Raw genomic sequence first — 16,843 nt, forward strand, 5'->3', positions numbered from 1 at the left:
CTACTAAAATAGTGGTATATTGATAAGACACATGATAAAAGAGATAAGAGGTAAGATTACAGTCTGAGCAGAGATTCAAAGTTCCATTAATACATTTTAGACCTTGATGTAGTAAAACATTAAAAATTACATGCAAAAATGTTAAATTCTGAGGACCAGGAAAGCCTCTCAACTTGTCTGAGAGGCTGGTCATTTCAGGGAAAGGGACTCCATTGCATGTTGGGTTGAGGAATGTTTAGAAAACCTTGTTCACCTAAGTTGTCAATACCAAAATGTCTACCCCTCAGCTGCAGGGAGCTTATTTCTAGAAGGTACATTTAATCCTGTCCTCCATTAGCCAGAGTTTCTTTTTATTGATGGTACATGCCATTGTCTTGTCTTTTCAATAGAATAGTGATTCTCTTTGGGTGAGAAAATCAGAATCTCCAAGAATGTGGAAAAACAATCAGAAACAAGGATGATTTTGGATAAGTTGACTTTATGTCCACATAGTAAGACCTCTTGAAATCACTATGTAATTTTGTGTGTGATTTATTTAGAATGTTTAGAACAGTTAAAGGGATATTAATTTCAGCATTTATAAGTCAATTTATTAGATTACAGAAGATACCACAGGTTTAGAAAGATCATATTAGCCAGAATCACAAACTTGTTTTATTAGGGTGCTGCATTTGGGTGAATAAAATTTACTAGTTTTGTAATTATAATTTGTATGTCTAAAAAAGCTTCACTGATTAAATGTATAAATGGGGGAATTCTATCAAAGTTATAAAAACAAAATGAAAACATTTTTAAAAATTAGGATATTTATACATAAAATAAGATCTGTACGTTGATTAAAAATAGGCTGAAAGAAAAAAAAATACAGCTTAAGATAAAATAATAAAAATGAAACTTGAAACTAAGGGTTAAGATTTTTTTTTTTAAAAATTTTTTTTTTTTTAACGTTTATTTATTTTTGGGACAGAGAGAGACAGAGCATGAACGGGGGAGGGGCAGAGAGAGAGGGAGACACAGAATCAGAAACAGGCTCCAGGCTCTGAGCCATCAGCCCAGAGCCCGACGCGGGGCTCGAACTCACGGACCGCGAGATCGTGACCTGGCTGAAGTCGGACGCTCAACCGACTGCGCCACCCAGGCGCCCCTAAACTAGGGTTAAGATTTATAACTTTGAGCACTACATACTAATGAAGCGAACATAATTATAATATTCTTTTCTATCATCAAAATCTTCCCTTGGGCAATAAAAGCCTACTGGTACTCAGAGCAACAGTAAAAGCAAATGTGTGCTGAGCACACATCTCATGGAAGGCCTGTGTTAAGTACTATGAAGAAGGCTACAAGGTTCTGTCACAAGTTGCTCAGAGAACTAATAAGTCGGATACTAAAACACTATACCAAAAGCAAAATGTGAGAAATGACACAAACACATGGACTGTAGGATAGCTATTTTTCCGAAAACAAAACAAAACAAAAACATTTTACAATTATATATGATGGCATAGTGATGTTTCAGGTGGCTAAGGCTACAAGAAAGTAGATTTCTGGAAAAGTCTTTAAGGCACTGAAGAAGCATGATGCCGTTTCATAACAGCATAAGTACATGTGACAACCTCCTTATTCAAATTATCTAATTATTTTACAAACCCTAGTTTCCAGAAATGCACTACTGTTCAAATATATTCTCACTGACTTGACCACGTCCCTATTTAGAGCTTTATTCAATACCATATATAGGTTCAGTTTTTTCCAAAAATTCATCCTTGAGTAGTTCATTTGAATCTAAAAGAACTATCTTTCTTTTGAAAGAAACCAGTATATGAAAAATGAAACCAGTATTAGAAAACACATTTCAAACTCTACTCAAATGCAAATTATACAACATATTGCTCTTTAGGTAACTATTTAGAATGAACATTTGGTACTTATCTGTTGGTTAATATTTCTGTGATTAGATGTAAGCGGGCAATGGAAGATTTTATACTAATCACTTTCCTTGATTTGCAATAAAGAAATGCAAGAGTAAAAACCGGAAATAATTTTCCAAGTCTCTAACATTAGGAGTATCTTTTTTTTGAGAGAGACAGAGAGAGAGGTAGAGACAGAGGGAGAGAGAGAATCTTAAGCCGGCTCCACATTTAGCATGGTGCTTGACGTGAGACTCGATCTCACGACCCTGAGATCATGACCTGAGCCAAAATCAAGAGTCGGACACTTAACCAACTGAGCCACTCAGGCATCCCAGGGGTATTTTAAATCATGCTTTTTCTTTTGATAGTTTCTGAAATTAATCACTAGGAAGCATTTCATTCATTTAAAGTAATAGGTTTTTTCATACAGTTTATATTTATGATTTTCAAATGAATGCTTTCCCAGTTTTTATTTTTACTCCTTTCTCAGTTGCATTTTATTAGCAATTTAAAAATTAGCCTGTTTTAAAAATAAATTTAGACATCATGAGAGAAAGTCAATTGAGTTAAATAAAACTTGAAATTGCTTTAGAAGATGTATACATAACCTTAGAAATAAATATACAGACTAATTTTAAATGTCAAATAATCTGACTACATAAGGTACATATGAAAATATTCTAAAATAATCAAGGGTAAAAGGTGGAAAGAAGGTAGCAGATGATTAAGGAGGATTGAGAATGTTATGGAAAAACACATAAAATGTGTTTAATAAGAATGTTTTGCTACTAAGGACTCAGCAATTCTACATTGAGAAAACAGGTTTTCCTATATATCCCATGTGTTATGGACAATGTCTTATAACATCACACTCTTGGGTACAAAGTATTCATGTCTTCAGTCTTGTCAATGGCACAGAGAAACTAAAATAAAGAAGCCCTTACTGCCATTAAAAATATTTTAAAAATCAACTAAATATCAACTGCTTCAAATCTCTTCCTGGGATAAAGCAAGGTACATACCTATAAGTAAATAAACACCAAATAAGTAAAAACTAATTTTGGTTACTAAAACACCAGTAGTTTAATGCCTTTGACTTGAGAAACTTCTCTGAATGAAAGTTTTAAATTTGCTTCACCATCAGACTTATGATATGTTTCTATTATTTTCCCAGAATTAACTCTTAATATCACATAATACTTTTGTGATAAAAAAGAAAAAAAACTATGATAAAATTTTAAATAATTATTAAAGTGACTTACTTTCTTCTTTCTTGCTAATAATGGCAGGCAGGGTGTAAATCTGAAAAACAAAGGAAGTCTGATCAGTTAATGACCCAGCACAGAAACAGGGCGATATTGGTACAATGATACACAAAATGAGTATCTTGATTTCAAGATCTTACAACTGGTATGTCCATAGAGCCATTTCCCTACCCTATCAACCAACCTTGCTTCCCAAGCCTTTCCATCATGGCTATCCAGCCCGGGGCAAAGTTCTAGCGCTTTCCATTTGATTTATGTATCTCATTCTATTACCCAACATGATGCATAGTATGTATTCCTTCTTTAGGAAGGATTTCATGACAGATTTTACCAGATTGCTGCTTCCTCAAATTATCTCCTTAGCGTTTTGTTCTCAACATGTACAACTTAACTTGTACTTGAGCTATCACATTGTCTTCTAAATTTGCTTTAGGTCACGGCTTACCTCTCAACTATTAGTGGCAAAGAGTCAAGTCCTTTTGTTTTACTTTTTAATCTGTAATTGGCTGATACTTTTGTAAGTTATAATAAAATTAAAACATAATAAACACTATAAAGAATAGGCGCAGAGTCCAAAATTTTTATTATTAAACTCAATAGGTGTAAAATGACTACTTCTAATTGCTATAAAATTTTCCAGATGCTTAATCATACTTTCTGCACTCATTTTATTGTGGATTGGTAACAGTTTGAGGGATGGCCTCAAAGCCTAGGGTCCACACTTTACATAGTTCTGTTGTTGCACAGGTACTCTGCACCAAGGTTGTTCACAAATTATTTGCCAACTAAAGGATAGTTTTCAATGGATAGGGCAGGGCCTCCTATTTTCTCTGTGTGCTCATACCTCCAACCATCCAATGTGGTGTTCTTCATAAAGAAAACAGACAGTGATCGATGATTTATTCCTTTTTACTCAGCCTCCCTAATAATTGTAAGTAAATTATCATGGCCGCATCAAAATAACTATTAAAACAGTGAAGATATGGATGGGAGGGAAAATGTCAAGCCACAAGGCAGTTTTACCAAATGAGACTTTTTTTTTAATATGAAATTTATTGTCAAATTTGTTTCTATACAACACCCAGCGCTCATCCCAGCAGGTGCCCTCCTCAGTACCCATCTCCCATCCCCCATCAACCCTCAGTTTGTTCTCAGTTTTTAAGAGTCTCTTATGTTTTGGCTCCCTCCCTCCCTAACCTTTTTTTTTCCTTCCCCTCCCCCAAATGAGATTTTTAAACAATGATATAGACCACAGGATTAGTTCTTACCCTAAACCTTTGCTCATCACACTGATCATAAAGCTTAACACAGGCCTTGCAAAGAGTGAGGACTTTATTATTAACTGAATAAAATAATCAAATCAGTACAGCCAAGTTCATGGTAAGTAATTTGTTAAAAAGTAATTTTAGGATTTTAAATTAGTCCTGGAAGTTATCCTGAGAAACAAATTAGAAAGTTGGTGTTATGTACCAGTGAGACAATACCAGAAAAACAGTAAGAGTCTCTACTCCTCTGATTTGCTGTATTAATATTTTCAAATATACTACAGACAAAAAATCCGGATATACTTTGTAATTAGAACAATAAAATCTAAAAAAAAAAAAGTTTAACATTTATTTTTAACATTATTTATTTATTTATTTATTTATTTATTTATTTATTTGAGAAACAGAGCAGGAGCAGGGGAGGGACAGAGAGAGAGGCAGACAAAGAATCCGAAGCAGTCTCTAGGCTCTGAGCTGTCAGCACAGAGCCCAACACAGGGCTCAAACCTATGAACCGTGAGCTAAGCTGAAGTCAGACACTTAATCAACTGAGCCACCCAGGTGCCCCTAGAACAATAAAATTAAAATTCTTACTGGTTCTTTCCCATCCATGGCTTCGAGCCAGAGTTTCCGATTAGCTTCTGAGAATGCCTGTAATGTGATGATTCCATGCCTATTAAAAACAAATGTTTTATATATTTAATTTATTCCTGTTATGTCTTCACCCATTTATTATTTTTTTGTGGTTTTAAAAGTAAAGGTAAAATTTTAAGAAAAAGCAGGAAAGAAAAAAAATGAAGAGAGGAAAAAAAGAAAAGAGAAGAAAAAAAGAATTTAAAAAATGAAAAGAAAAAGACTTATGGTTCCTTTTAGAAAAATTACTATGAGGACACACACACACACACACACACACACACACATTTTTAATTCTAATGGCTGCAGGTAGTAAAATCACTGCTTTAGGTATGACTGCCTGAAGGAGGCTAGTTTCAAACTCTTTCCTCTGAAATGGCCAAAAAGCATTCACCAAAGTCCAGAACCACCTAAACATTCTCCAATATTAGAATGATTAAGATTATGACCCCAGTATGGTACAATCTAGTCACTAAAAATAATTTCAATGAGTATATAGTAATATGAAAAGTTTCATACCATACCTAGTTAATTATTAAGAAGACATTAAAACCAAAGTGTTTATCTATATCATGATCACAATATTAAAATTAATTCATTTAAAAACAATTTTTCCCATGTACCCATTCTGAAATAGTTACTTGAGGGTACATACACACTTCAAGAGAGAAAGAGTAAGAAAAGGGAAGGAGGAAAGCAATATAAGACAGAAAAAGACAGGAAATCCAGAAATAGTAAAATTGATCTAGTTAACTGCAAATTATCCAGAAAATAAATTTGAACAGGAAATTAAAGGGCTCTATGAAGAGATACATTGAGGAGGAAATTTCATTTAAATATTGTATGATTAAAAACCAGTATGACTTAAAACTGTGACGAAGGCATATTATGCCTTGTGTAAACAGGAAAATAGATCATTGGAATGACAGGAAAAAGAAAAATGTATGTGAAGATCGTGATCACTTGATCTTAGAAAATCTAAGCCAGTATAAACAGAAATAATAAAATAATAATCAATATTCGTTGGCTGTTTATTATGTGCAGGGCACTATGTTGTAAATGTTACCTTTCTTATCTCATTTTATCCTCATAGGAACCCTTTGAGGTGACTACTTATTATCCTTATCCTTACAGATGAGCAAACTAAAGCAGAATTTAACAATGTGCCTCAGGGTTACAGAACCAGAAAGTGCTGCTGAAATAAAGAAAAATCACTAGCATGTTTGTATTTGTGTACATAGAAAATACAGAAGTTCCTACCACAAACTATTAAAACCAATAAGGAGCTCAACAGCTATGCTGGGTATAGATTGATATATTAAAAAGATTAATAGCCTTTCTATCCATGAGCCTCAAACATTGGGAAAAAATATATACTAATGAATTCTATTCAAAATTGCAATAAAATGAAGAGACTCAAGAATAAATCTAAAAAAAATATGTAAAATATTCAAAAAGAGTTCAACTGTCCATCAATTAATTAATAACTTCAATGCTACTCCAAATCAAAAAACCCAAAGGATTTTTGTGGAGACAAAGGGAAACTTAATAAGCAGATTCATAAAATGCAAAACCACAGGGCCAAAATATTTAATACAATTAAAAAAATTTTTAACGTTTATTTATTATTGAGAGACAGAGAGACACAGAGAGTAAGCAGGGGAGGGGCAGAGAGAGGGGGAGACACAGAATCCAAAGCAGGCCCCAGGCTCCAAGCTGTCAGCACAGAGCCCGACGCGGCTCTTGAACTGACAAACTGTGAGATCCTGACCTGAGCTGAAGTCGGTTGCCCAACCAATTGAGCCACCCAGGCGCCACTATTTAAAGAAGCATAAAAAATGGGGGCCTTGCCCTACTCAGTAGTTATAAGCGACATATATGTAAACTATAGTTTATAAGAGTATATAGAGTAAGCATTTTAAATAGTGCATTCACACAAAGCTACAGTATTCAGAAAAGTATGGTAGTAATGCAGGGGAAGAGAAATAGATTGTGGAATAGAATAGAGATAAAGAAGTATATCTGTCCATATTTAGTTTCTGTTCTTCTTGTATTGATACAAGGAAAAAAAAAGTACAGCTAAATATCCCCATTAGATTATAAACTCACATGTGCAACATTTATGTCTCTCCCAATGTCCCAATGTCCAGAACGGTGCTCTGCCCAGAGGAGGCACTGAATTTCACTGGCTGAAGGAAACTAATGGCATTCCCAGCTCTGTGTTATTATTCCTTGGAAGCAAGGCTACCAGGCTTCAAAAGTCCACAAAAAGGCTTACCCAGGCATGGTGAACAATGTTGTCAGGATCATTCATAGTAAAGGGAACTCAAGTCCACCACAAATCCCTTAATGTAGTCATTTATGTTGATTTCCCAAATTCTTCTTTGAGTGATGTTGCTTTTTGCTAGCATTCTGTGTCTGATTTATTTATTGAATGCATCATGCAATATATATTTGTTGAATAAATACATAAAAGAATGAAATAAATATGCATACTGTTTTTAATAATTTTTTTTTCAACGTTTATTTATTTTTGGGACAGAGAGAGACAGAGCATGAACGGAGGAGGGGCAGAGAGAGAGGGAGACACAGAATCTGAAACAGGCTCCAGGCTCTGAGCCGTCAGCCCAGAGCCTGACGCGGGGCTCGAACTCACGGACCGCGAGATCGTGACCTGGCTGAAGTCGGACGCTTAACCGACTGCGCCACCCAGGCGCCCCATGCATACTGTTTTTAAAGACTGAAAAACAAGTACCTGTATACTGTTTCATACTTATATCTAAACACAGAAACAAATAATTTAGCATATTAAAAATATAAAGTAAAAATAAAACCTCAAACCTTTCAACTACTTCTATGTCAAAGCAGAATCGTTTGTCAATTGAATCTGTCTTCCGTCGGATACAAGATTTCAATTTAAACATTTCTGGTGAACCAGTAACAAGGCCATTCTGAAACAAGAAGAGGAACACATTATTGACGTAATGACAAGGGCAACTGAAAAATATTAAATATGCCATCTAAGGTTGCTTCCATTAAAATGTTAATTTAAAAAAAAAGTTAACTTAAAGGTTATATATAAAGGTCATAATCACATCCTGTCCTCTGAATACAGACTTTTTGCCTAATGTTAACTGCTCAATTATAATACAAACTTTTTTAATAAATTAATCACATATACTCATATTACTTAAATAATTTTGTGGCATGCCTGTCTAGTGGTCTTAAATACTTAAACTTATGTTAAATAGCTCTACAATGTACATTGTTTAGGACTTCAGATTTACAGAAGGTGTTATATCACAGTTACCTTAATGTCACAATTAGATATACAGAATGCTTGTCAGGATACAACACTGTTGCTCTGAATCAAATGCCCAAGGTTGCTAAGAGATTAGTATTGTTTATCTGTGTGTGTGTGTGTGGGGGGGGCACACACGTGAGCAAGTATGTGTGCACGTGTGTGTGTGTGTGTGTGTATTAAAGTCTTATAGTATTAAATGATAATTGGTTCAAAGTCTCAGGAGAGCTACCAAAATAATACATTTCTAGTATTTGCTTGCTATAAATGTATGGCTTTCATACACAACACATGACTGCTCTGCCGATAACCAACTGCTATTCTACTAGTGAAACCACAACTGTTTGGATAAGATCCAACACAAGCTGAAGCTATAAGAATTCTCTTCTATATACCTGAGACACCAGTCACCTTAAGGGGAATGTTTACCTAATGTCTGGTTAATTCTACTATCTTTGGTTACAAAGATCATAGATTTATTTATTAGCAGAAGTTTGGCTTGGTCTACTTGTTAACAGCTCACTGACTGTCACATAAGCGGGCTTTCAGGCAACATCTTTTCTTATGAAACCTTTAAAGTACAAACTAGCATGATTACAGCACTTAACTTCTCATGATGGCAGGAACTGAAGGTTACTTTTGCTCTGGTATGTTCTCCTTTATATTCTGTCTCTCCATTTGAATTATTAGACTCTATTGAATGCCCAAGTACAATAAGTTTCAGCTGATGTATTTGAATATATATCTAAGTTAGATCAACATTTACCTCCGCTATGATCTATACCACAAATTAGCCAGGTGAGTCACTTACCTCGATTTTCTAATCTTTCAAAATAAGGCTAGACTAAATAATCTTTAGGATAACTCTCAGCTCTAGGATTCTTAGATGATATGGCTTTAAATTATCTAATTCTTAAGTCCAGTCACTTGCCATATTCATACCATAACTCACAAAAAGATTGTAACCTCTACACAATAAAGGTGCTGCACTCTGTAGCAGTAGCACTTCCTTATATAAAGTACACTTTGTTCTATATTGTTCACTAGCCATGCGAGACATTCAGTGACCAATTTACTTTTGGGGTAAATGGGCATCAATTGATTCTTCTGAGAAAGTTTGCTGGCCAGCATTTCAGTAAACAGCACACAGTTTAGAAGAGGAAGCAGCATGCAGGGGCAAAAGGCAGCCTCCCACAGAGGCCACCTGGAGGAAAGATGCAGAGTCGCTGAGCCTGGTCCAGCCACCAACAGGCTCTACTGGGCTGCCAGCTACAAACAACTCTGCTGCCAGGGATATGGGAGGACACCTCTGTGGTCTCCTGAAGGATCCCTACATTGAACTCCACTCTTATAAACATTCCATGAGGAGATAAAGGAAAATCCTGGCCACTCTTTCAAGTCATCAAGATCACTGAACTTTGAGAAGACTTTTTTTGACTTTTTGATTTTTAAAAATTGTTTACATGTTTATTAGAAAAGCAAGCAAATGTGATTTTTTTTGCTTTGTTTCCATTACTTAACTAATAAACTCAGTTTTTTAAAAAAAGAAAACTCACCATTTTCCCACTGGATTTCATTTCTGAAACACTCATTGTAAATGTTTTACTTCCCTTATCATATGTACAATAATGTTTAATCCATGTAAAACCAAGCGGCCCTGATGTAAGGAAACAAACATTACAGATTGTTAATAAATGATTTGTGTCTAAGTTTGTACAGTTTTTGAGGCTATGATACACAACTGAGTATCTCCATAGGCCATGAAAATTTAGAATATTTACTGTGAGAAAGGCCAGTGTTGGGGAAGAGTGGTATGGGGTAAAGTGTCTTGGAATCAAACGTGGCTTTACTTGCAGCACTGATACTCCTTTGTAGCTCAAGAGTTACATTACCTCTGAATTTCAGTTATCTCAGTAAAAGTGACATATCTTACATTCCAAAGAGGTAGGAACAATGAGAAATAGCCTGAGTTACTATAACTGATATCCTTACTTATATCCTTGTTCTTTACTCTCAAAACTGCCAGAAACTCTACTAAAACTTTAGCCAGGTCATTTCATCAACTTTGCTTATAACCCTCCAGTGGTTTCCCACTTCACTCCAGGTAAAAACCAAACAGCTGGGGTGCCCAGGTGGCTCAGCAGGCTAAACATTCAACTTCAGCTCAGTCATGATCTCACGGTTTGTGAGTTCAAGCTTTGCGTCAGGCTCTGTGTTGACAGCTGAGAGCCTGGAGCCTGCTTGGGATTCTCTGTCTCCCCCTCTCTCTGCCCCTTCCCCGCTCATGCTCTGTCTCTCTCTCTCTGTCTTTCTCTCAAAAATAAACATTAAAAGTATGAATAGTTCAAAAAGGACTTAAAAAACAAAAGACGAAGAACCTATTACTATACACAATGGCCCTACATGTTCTGGCCCCTCATTACTGATCTGTCCTCGCATCTTACTACCTTCTGCCTTATATACTCTGCTCTAGGTACACTGCCCCTCCCCCTTGCTGATTATTGAACAGAGAGAATGCATTTCTACCCCAGGGCATTTGTACACCCTGTTCTTCTTCCAGCCTGAACTACTTTTCCTTCAGTTATCTGCATGGTTTGCATTGTTACTTTCTTCACATCTTTTCCTAAATGACACCTTTATAATACAGCCTTTCCTGCAGAGATATCTAACATCTCAACACTCTTACCTTGATATTTCTTATATCTCTCTAGCTTTATTTTCTTCTTGGCAGTTATCACTATCTAAAACATGATAAGTTTTATGAATTTATTCTATTTATTGTTTGTTTCTGCCACTAGACTATAAAGCTCTATACAGCAGGAACATGTGTTGTTCTGCTCACTAGTTAGTATATTCTTTTCTTTTTTCTTTTTCTTTTTTTTTTTTGAGAGAGAGAGAGAGACAGAGACAGAGACAGAGAGTGCACATGTGAGTGGGGGAGAGGGGCAAGGAGAGAGAGAGAGAGAGAGAGAGAGAGAGAGAGAGAGAGAATCCCAAGCAGACTCCACACTCAGCACCAAGCCTGATGCGGGGCCGGATCCCACAACCCTGAAATAAAGAATCAGAAAGAAAGAGAGAGAGAGAGAGGGAGAGAAAAATCCCAAGCAGACTCCACACTCAGCACCAGGCGTGATGCGGGGCTGGATCCCACAACCCCAAAATAAAGAATCAGATGCTCAACCAACTGAGCCACCCAGGCGCCCCTTACTAGTATATTCTTAATCCTTAGAACAGGCCCAGACATTAGCTGTCTCTCAATAAATACTTGACAAATGAATGAAGGAATTAATCATTCATCTTTCTAAGACCTCATTGAACTTGGAGTTATTTCCTCTTACCACTAATCTGAAAAAAGTGAACTCAACTCCTTAAGGTAAAAATAACTTTTAATTTTCATTTAAAAGAAAGCTATATATGTATAGTGCTCATTTTTACCCCTATAAATACTGTGCAACTCTTTCCCATAGCATACCACATTATTCTCCTATATTCTCCTTAAGGAATTAGATGCTGCTGCTTCACCAGGAATAGGGATGCATGGTGATTTAATTTTTCCATGACTAAGGTAGAAGACCTTCAGTTTTCCCACAGAGAAGCCAATTATCCTGTATTCAAAAGCCAGAGTGGGCTAATTGGGTTGAAAATGGTGTCCGTTTTCTCTACAACTTCTCCATCTAGGCTCCCATCCTGCTTAACACCTGGATCTTTCTAGCAACAATTATGTACAATATTATTGCTGGCTTAGTTTCATAACCATATATTTAAAAGTGAGAAATTGTAATGTAACAATGTACCACTTGATAAAAGTGTTTCATGAGCCATTTGAATTTTTTTTCTATAATAACAGTGCCCTTGGTGTCATATTTAGCTTTAAAATACTTAAACAACTCCAGAGTTAAAATTATAGGGTATAGTATATACTTTTTTAATCATAAAGGATTATTGTAATAAACTTCAATTCTGTTATAGGGCCATTTCACGCTATAATACTTAAGCATACTTGTTGATAATTCTGTTACATGCAGTATAAAATACTTAAAGGCTTAGAGCTGATTAGTGGAAAGTGGCTGGATGAAAATACTTACAGTGACTTTATTACTTAAGAAGCAATTTATGAAGCAATATTAGCAATAATTTTTAAATAAAACTACTGTAATGCTCTGATGACATTTTATACCTAAATTGTTTTTTCCTGCCTCCATCTGAAGTATAGAACCTTGTGTATTTAATCTTCAAGTTTGTTGTACACACATGCTACTTCCTTTAAAGTTGCTTGGCACTAGGCCAGAGCAGAGCAGATGTTCTTAGACAAGAAATTCTGAAGTCCTTTAAAAAAAAGTGTGGGAAAATAAAAATTTATTTTATCTCTACTGTTGCAAAATAAAACAAGCTTAATTATCTTACCCACTAATCATCTGAGGTTGCTCAGATGATGTTTGTGGAATGAGAGGAAATAACATTCACTAAATACCTACCAAGCGCCAACATTTTATCTAGAAACTTCTAAAGCCAGACATTATATAAGACTGATGCACACTACCTACTGCACTGAAGAGGCAGGTTAAGTCAGACATTATAAAGAGGATTTTACATATAAAAAATATAGCTTATGAGCTGGAGATGGCGCTACTTTCTCCATCAATAGGGCATGTGATTGAATTGTTATTTTTAGCAGAATAATACTTCTCTAGTTGTTTTAAGAATCTAATGAGATAAATCTAAATTGCACAAAATAGTAAATGTTCATGGTAAATATTATCCACCAATACTGATAATAGAGACATTTTATATATATTATCTCTATTCTTGCAACATCATTATTGGATGGGTATGAGTATTTTTCTTTTATAAATTAGAATACTGAGCTCAGAAAATTGTTTGTTCAAGTATCATCTAGTTAACAGGTGGCAAGCATGGAATTTCAACATAGTTCTGACTTTGGAACCCATGCTTTTCCTGTTTAAAATGAAATCCATTAGAATGCAATTTAATGTATGCCCAGAAGTGGGTAACATAAAAACCACAGATCTAGGTAAAGTGAGGTTCTGTGTTCAAACTGCAATGATCTCCTACTACTACCCCATCACATCCATCTCCATTTATCACTCAATTTACAGCTTTCATATTTATGATCACTGGTTTCTAATTGCATGAGTGTGTCTTATGCCTTCCACTACAGAATAAAGACCCTGAAGCCAAATTTTTTATCTCATCTTCTATTCCCCACAGAACTTATTCATTCAGTATACAGCAACAGTACAATCAATATGTGAACTGGTTTGATTTTCTTATAAATGTTTTCAAATATACAAAGTGGAAAGGGGCTATGGATATTTGTCCCCTGTATAAAAATAATTCCATGGGTGCCTGGGTGGTCAGTAGGTTAACTGTCTGACTCTTGACTTTGGCTCAGGTTATAATCTCATAGTTCGTGAATTAGAGCCCTGCGTCTGGCTCTGGGCTGACAGTTCGTAGCCTGTTTGGGATTGTCTCCCTCTCTCTCTGCCCCTCCCCCACTCGTGAGCATGCATGTGCACTCTCTCTTAAAATAAAATAAATTAAACAAAAATAATTCCAAAGGGATATAAATCCATTCATTTTTCTTTTAAAATCCCCAGGCAATGGGAAGTGAGGAGATGGTGAATACGAAAAGAAAGAAGGGAGGGATTATATTGGGGCATGAGAGCACTTTTGAAGTTGATGAATATGTTCATTGTTGTCAGTGGTCATAGTTTCACAGGTGCATATATATATATATATATATATATATGGCAAAACTTATCAAATTATACATTTTAAATATCTGCAATTCATTGTATGCCAACTGTACCTCACTAAAGCTGTAAAAACAATGCAGGTGGATATGGAGAACACTGAGATGAAATTTTCTTAGGAGCAGGAAGGCAACATGAAAGGAGAGCATGCTAAAGAAAGAAAGTGAGAGAGTCCAAATGTGCAAGTCTCAAAGGCCACACACCACTAAGGGGCCATCACAGGATGAGCACAACAAGCTAGCATTGTAGAGGGGTGTGCTGGAAGTGCCACAGAGGATGGATTATAGACTGGCAAACCTAGCGGCAGAAAGAGAACAATTATGAGGCCACTGTAAGACTGTGGGGATGAGAAGGTGTGGGTTCAAAGGTTACCAAGGAGATAAAATGGAAAGAGTGGGCCCCAAGTTACAGGGAGACAATGGAGTTAAGGAGTTAAGTATTTATTTCCAGTTTCCAGCCTAAGAAGGTGGGTGATATCATTTAAAGAGATAGCATATTTCAGGGGAAACATCAATATCAAAAAGGGCTTTATAATCATCTAGGACTGACCCACAGGGGAAGTCATGTATCTTAAAACACAAGATACCAACATCAGATGGGTGCACAAAATACTGAATTTTGGCCACCGATGCAGTCTCCAAGTTACTCAAGGGCCTATGCTTATAGTCAGACTGAAATGTCCAACAAATGGAGAACAAGTAAACTACACCCTTGCCCAAGAGATGGACTAGCAAGTAGCAAATAAACATGATGTATTTGAAAATTAATGTACAAAATAATTTAGCTAGGTAATCCATCTTTCTTTTCTTAGAACAAAATATTGTGTACCCATAAGGATTTTAGCAACTATGCAACACTGGGGAATAAAAATAAAAAAGAAAAAAGTCAAGCCATAAAACATTATTGAATTGTAATGAATAAAAAAAAATCTTTAAGCAAGAGGATGGCACCTCCTCTACTACACATGTTTGAACAAGCCTCTCTATCAATACATTTTTCTGCTCAGCAAAATATTTTATTGATGCAAAATGTAAGCTCAATGTACCCTCACACTGAGGTTTTCAAATCTGAAGAAATTATTCAAAACAAGTATTCAAAAATTTCTTTAGTGTCCTGAGTTAAATCCATATACCTTGTATGTGACAAATGAATTAGTTTTTTTTTCATGAAATTATGGTGAAAGCAACGTATTATGGTCTAATTACAGAATAGCTAGGCAGGTCATTAGATTTATTTTGACATTCAAAGACAGCACACTGGTCAAAGTCGATCGTGATGAAAGAGAAAATCCTCAAATCCAGATCTCCTGAGCCAGCAGCCCTCTATCATCTAACCCGTACAGTAACAGATATTTGCTGAGTTTGTTTGTTAGAACTAATCATTATTTGCTTGTACACTGCTATCCAACAAATGAGCATCACCTGAGTGAGAATGTCAAACATAAAGTGTGCTGGCATTTTAGTAATCATATTGCATTATGTCAAAAACTTTCACAGCCAACCCAGAATCTCCAGCTTTCCCATCTCAAACCTTTTAACTGTAACATCTTACTAACTAACCAAAACAACTTCATTAATCTCTATCATCTACTGATATGGAGACTTCAGAGTAGTGCTACTCTATGTAGTTTTTGAGTCTCAATATATGAGAATAGTACAGAAAATAAAGATAAGCGTTTCAAAACTTGTACAGTGATTTGGCATTACTGCAAAATTCAAGCACATGACTTTGTGTTTTACGGACAGATCCATAATGGATTGGAAATAAAGACAACTGTTCCTTTACCACAAACAGTAGGAGATTGGTGCATTAGGGTATATCTGGTTTGAAACAGTTAATTTGGTCCAACTTGTTCCATTCAATGCAAGCACCATGCAGAAAGAGCCCTAGTTATACAAGTTTGGATGGGTTTTTATTAATTTTTGTGAGAAAAACTTTCTTAGTGTGAGGCAATTATAATAATGTCCTGTTGTGTCTGATGCTTATTTCCTAACCTCAGGAAGTAAAGAGTGCCAATTTGACATTACATGATTGCCAATTTTACTCCTAAAAACTGATGGAGCACAATTAAATGAAATAATGCTGTGGGAAAATAAAAGTATTATAGTCACCAGGATGATTCATACTGATAAAGGCTTTGGATTTCAATTTTTCATCAAACTTTAAATTGAGATTAGCTATCACAATGAAACTCTAAAACTGAACTCATGTTACCGTACCATCAGTGAAGGTTGTAAGTTCCAAGTTCAATAATATGCCAACTTGGAGATCCTGATGGCGAAATGTGGAAAAACTTCCTCACTTTGATGGTGGTAGTGGGAGAGCAGACTAAATATGATAAAGCTGTAAGGAACTGTAGTCTCCCTATTTGAAGGAAAAAACACTAACCAAGTCAAATCTCACAGAAACAGAATGTTAATTATAAGAGACATTAAGTTACATCTTTGTGACTCACGTTTCTCCTGGACATAAAGATAGCCTTCCATTGTCCACTGGCTGGGTGGTCTGTAATCTTGGTTGGCAGATTTCATTCTTTGCATCAACCGCTCTACTTCTTGTCGAGTACTTTCAAAATTATTCCTTGTCTTTAAGTAAATAGAAACAACAATTTCATTCATTGTTTCCTACCAGTTTTGAGGAACTTCCAGTCTAAAGTTTCAAAACTACAAATGGTGCAAAGGATAACTCTGATTCT

The 16,843-nt window shown here is 35.6% G+C and overlaps 1 protein-coding gene across 1 annotated transcript in view; it reads right to left on the bottom strand.

Annotated features, from left to right (window-relative positions):
* The window catches only part of ARHGAP42 (Rho GTPase activating protein 42), a 318,955-nt gene that overhangs the window by 55,095 nt on the left and 247,017 nt on the right, over positions 1 to 16,843 (bottom strand). The window contains exons 8-12 of the mRNA XM_047071915.1: positions 16,604 to 16,733; positions 9,931 to 10,031; positions 7,915 to 8,024; positions 5,035 to 5,113; positions 3,173 to 3,212 (exon numbers count right to left, since the gene is read on the bottom strand). Coding sequence (XP_046927871.1) covers positions 3,173 to 3,212; positions 5,035 to 5,113; positions 7,915 to 8,024; positions 9,931 to 10,031; positions 16,604 to 16,733 — 460 coding nt within the window. The remainder of the gene's footprint in view (positions 1 to 3,172; positions 3,213 to 5,034; positions 5,114 to 7,914; positions 8,025 to 9,930; positions 10,032 to 16,603; positions 16,734 to 16,843) is intronic.

Source organism: Lynx rufus, unplaced genomic scaffold (genome assembly GCF_022079265.1).
Source record: "Lynx rufus isolate CCGP_SWC_20201006 ecotype Redwood Valley unplaced genomic scaffold, mLynRuf1.p SCAF_9, whole genome shotgun sequence".
NCBI classification, from domain to species: Eukaryota; Metazoa; Chordata; class Mammalia; order Carnivora; family Felidae; genus Lynx; species Lynx rufus.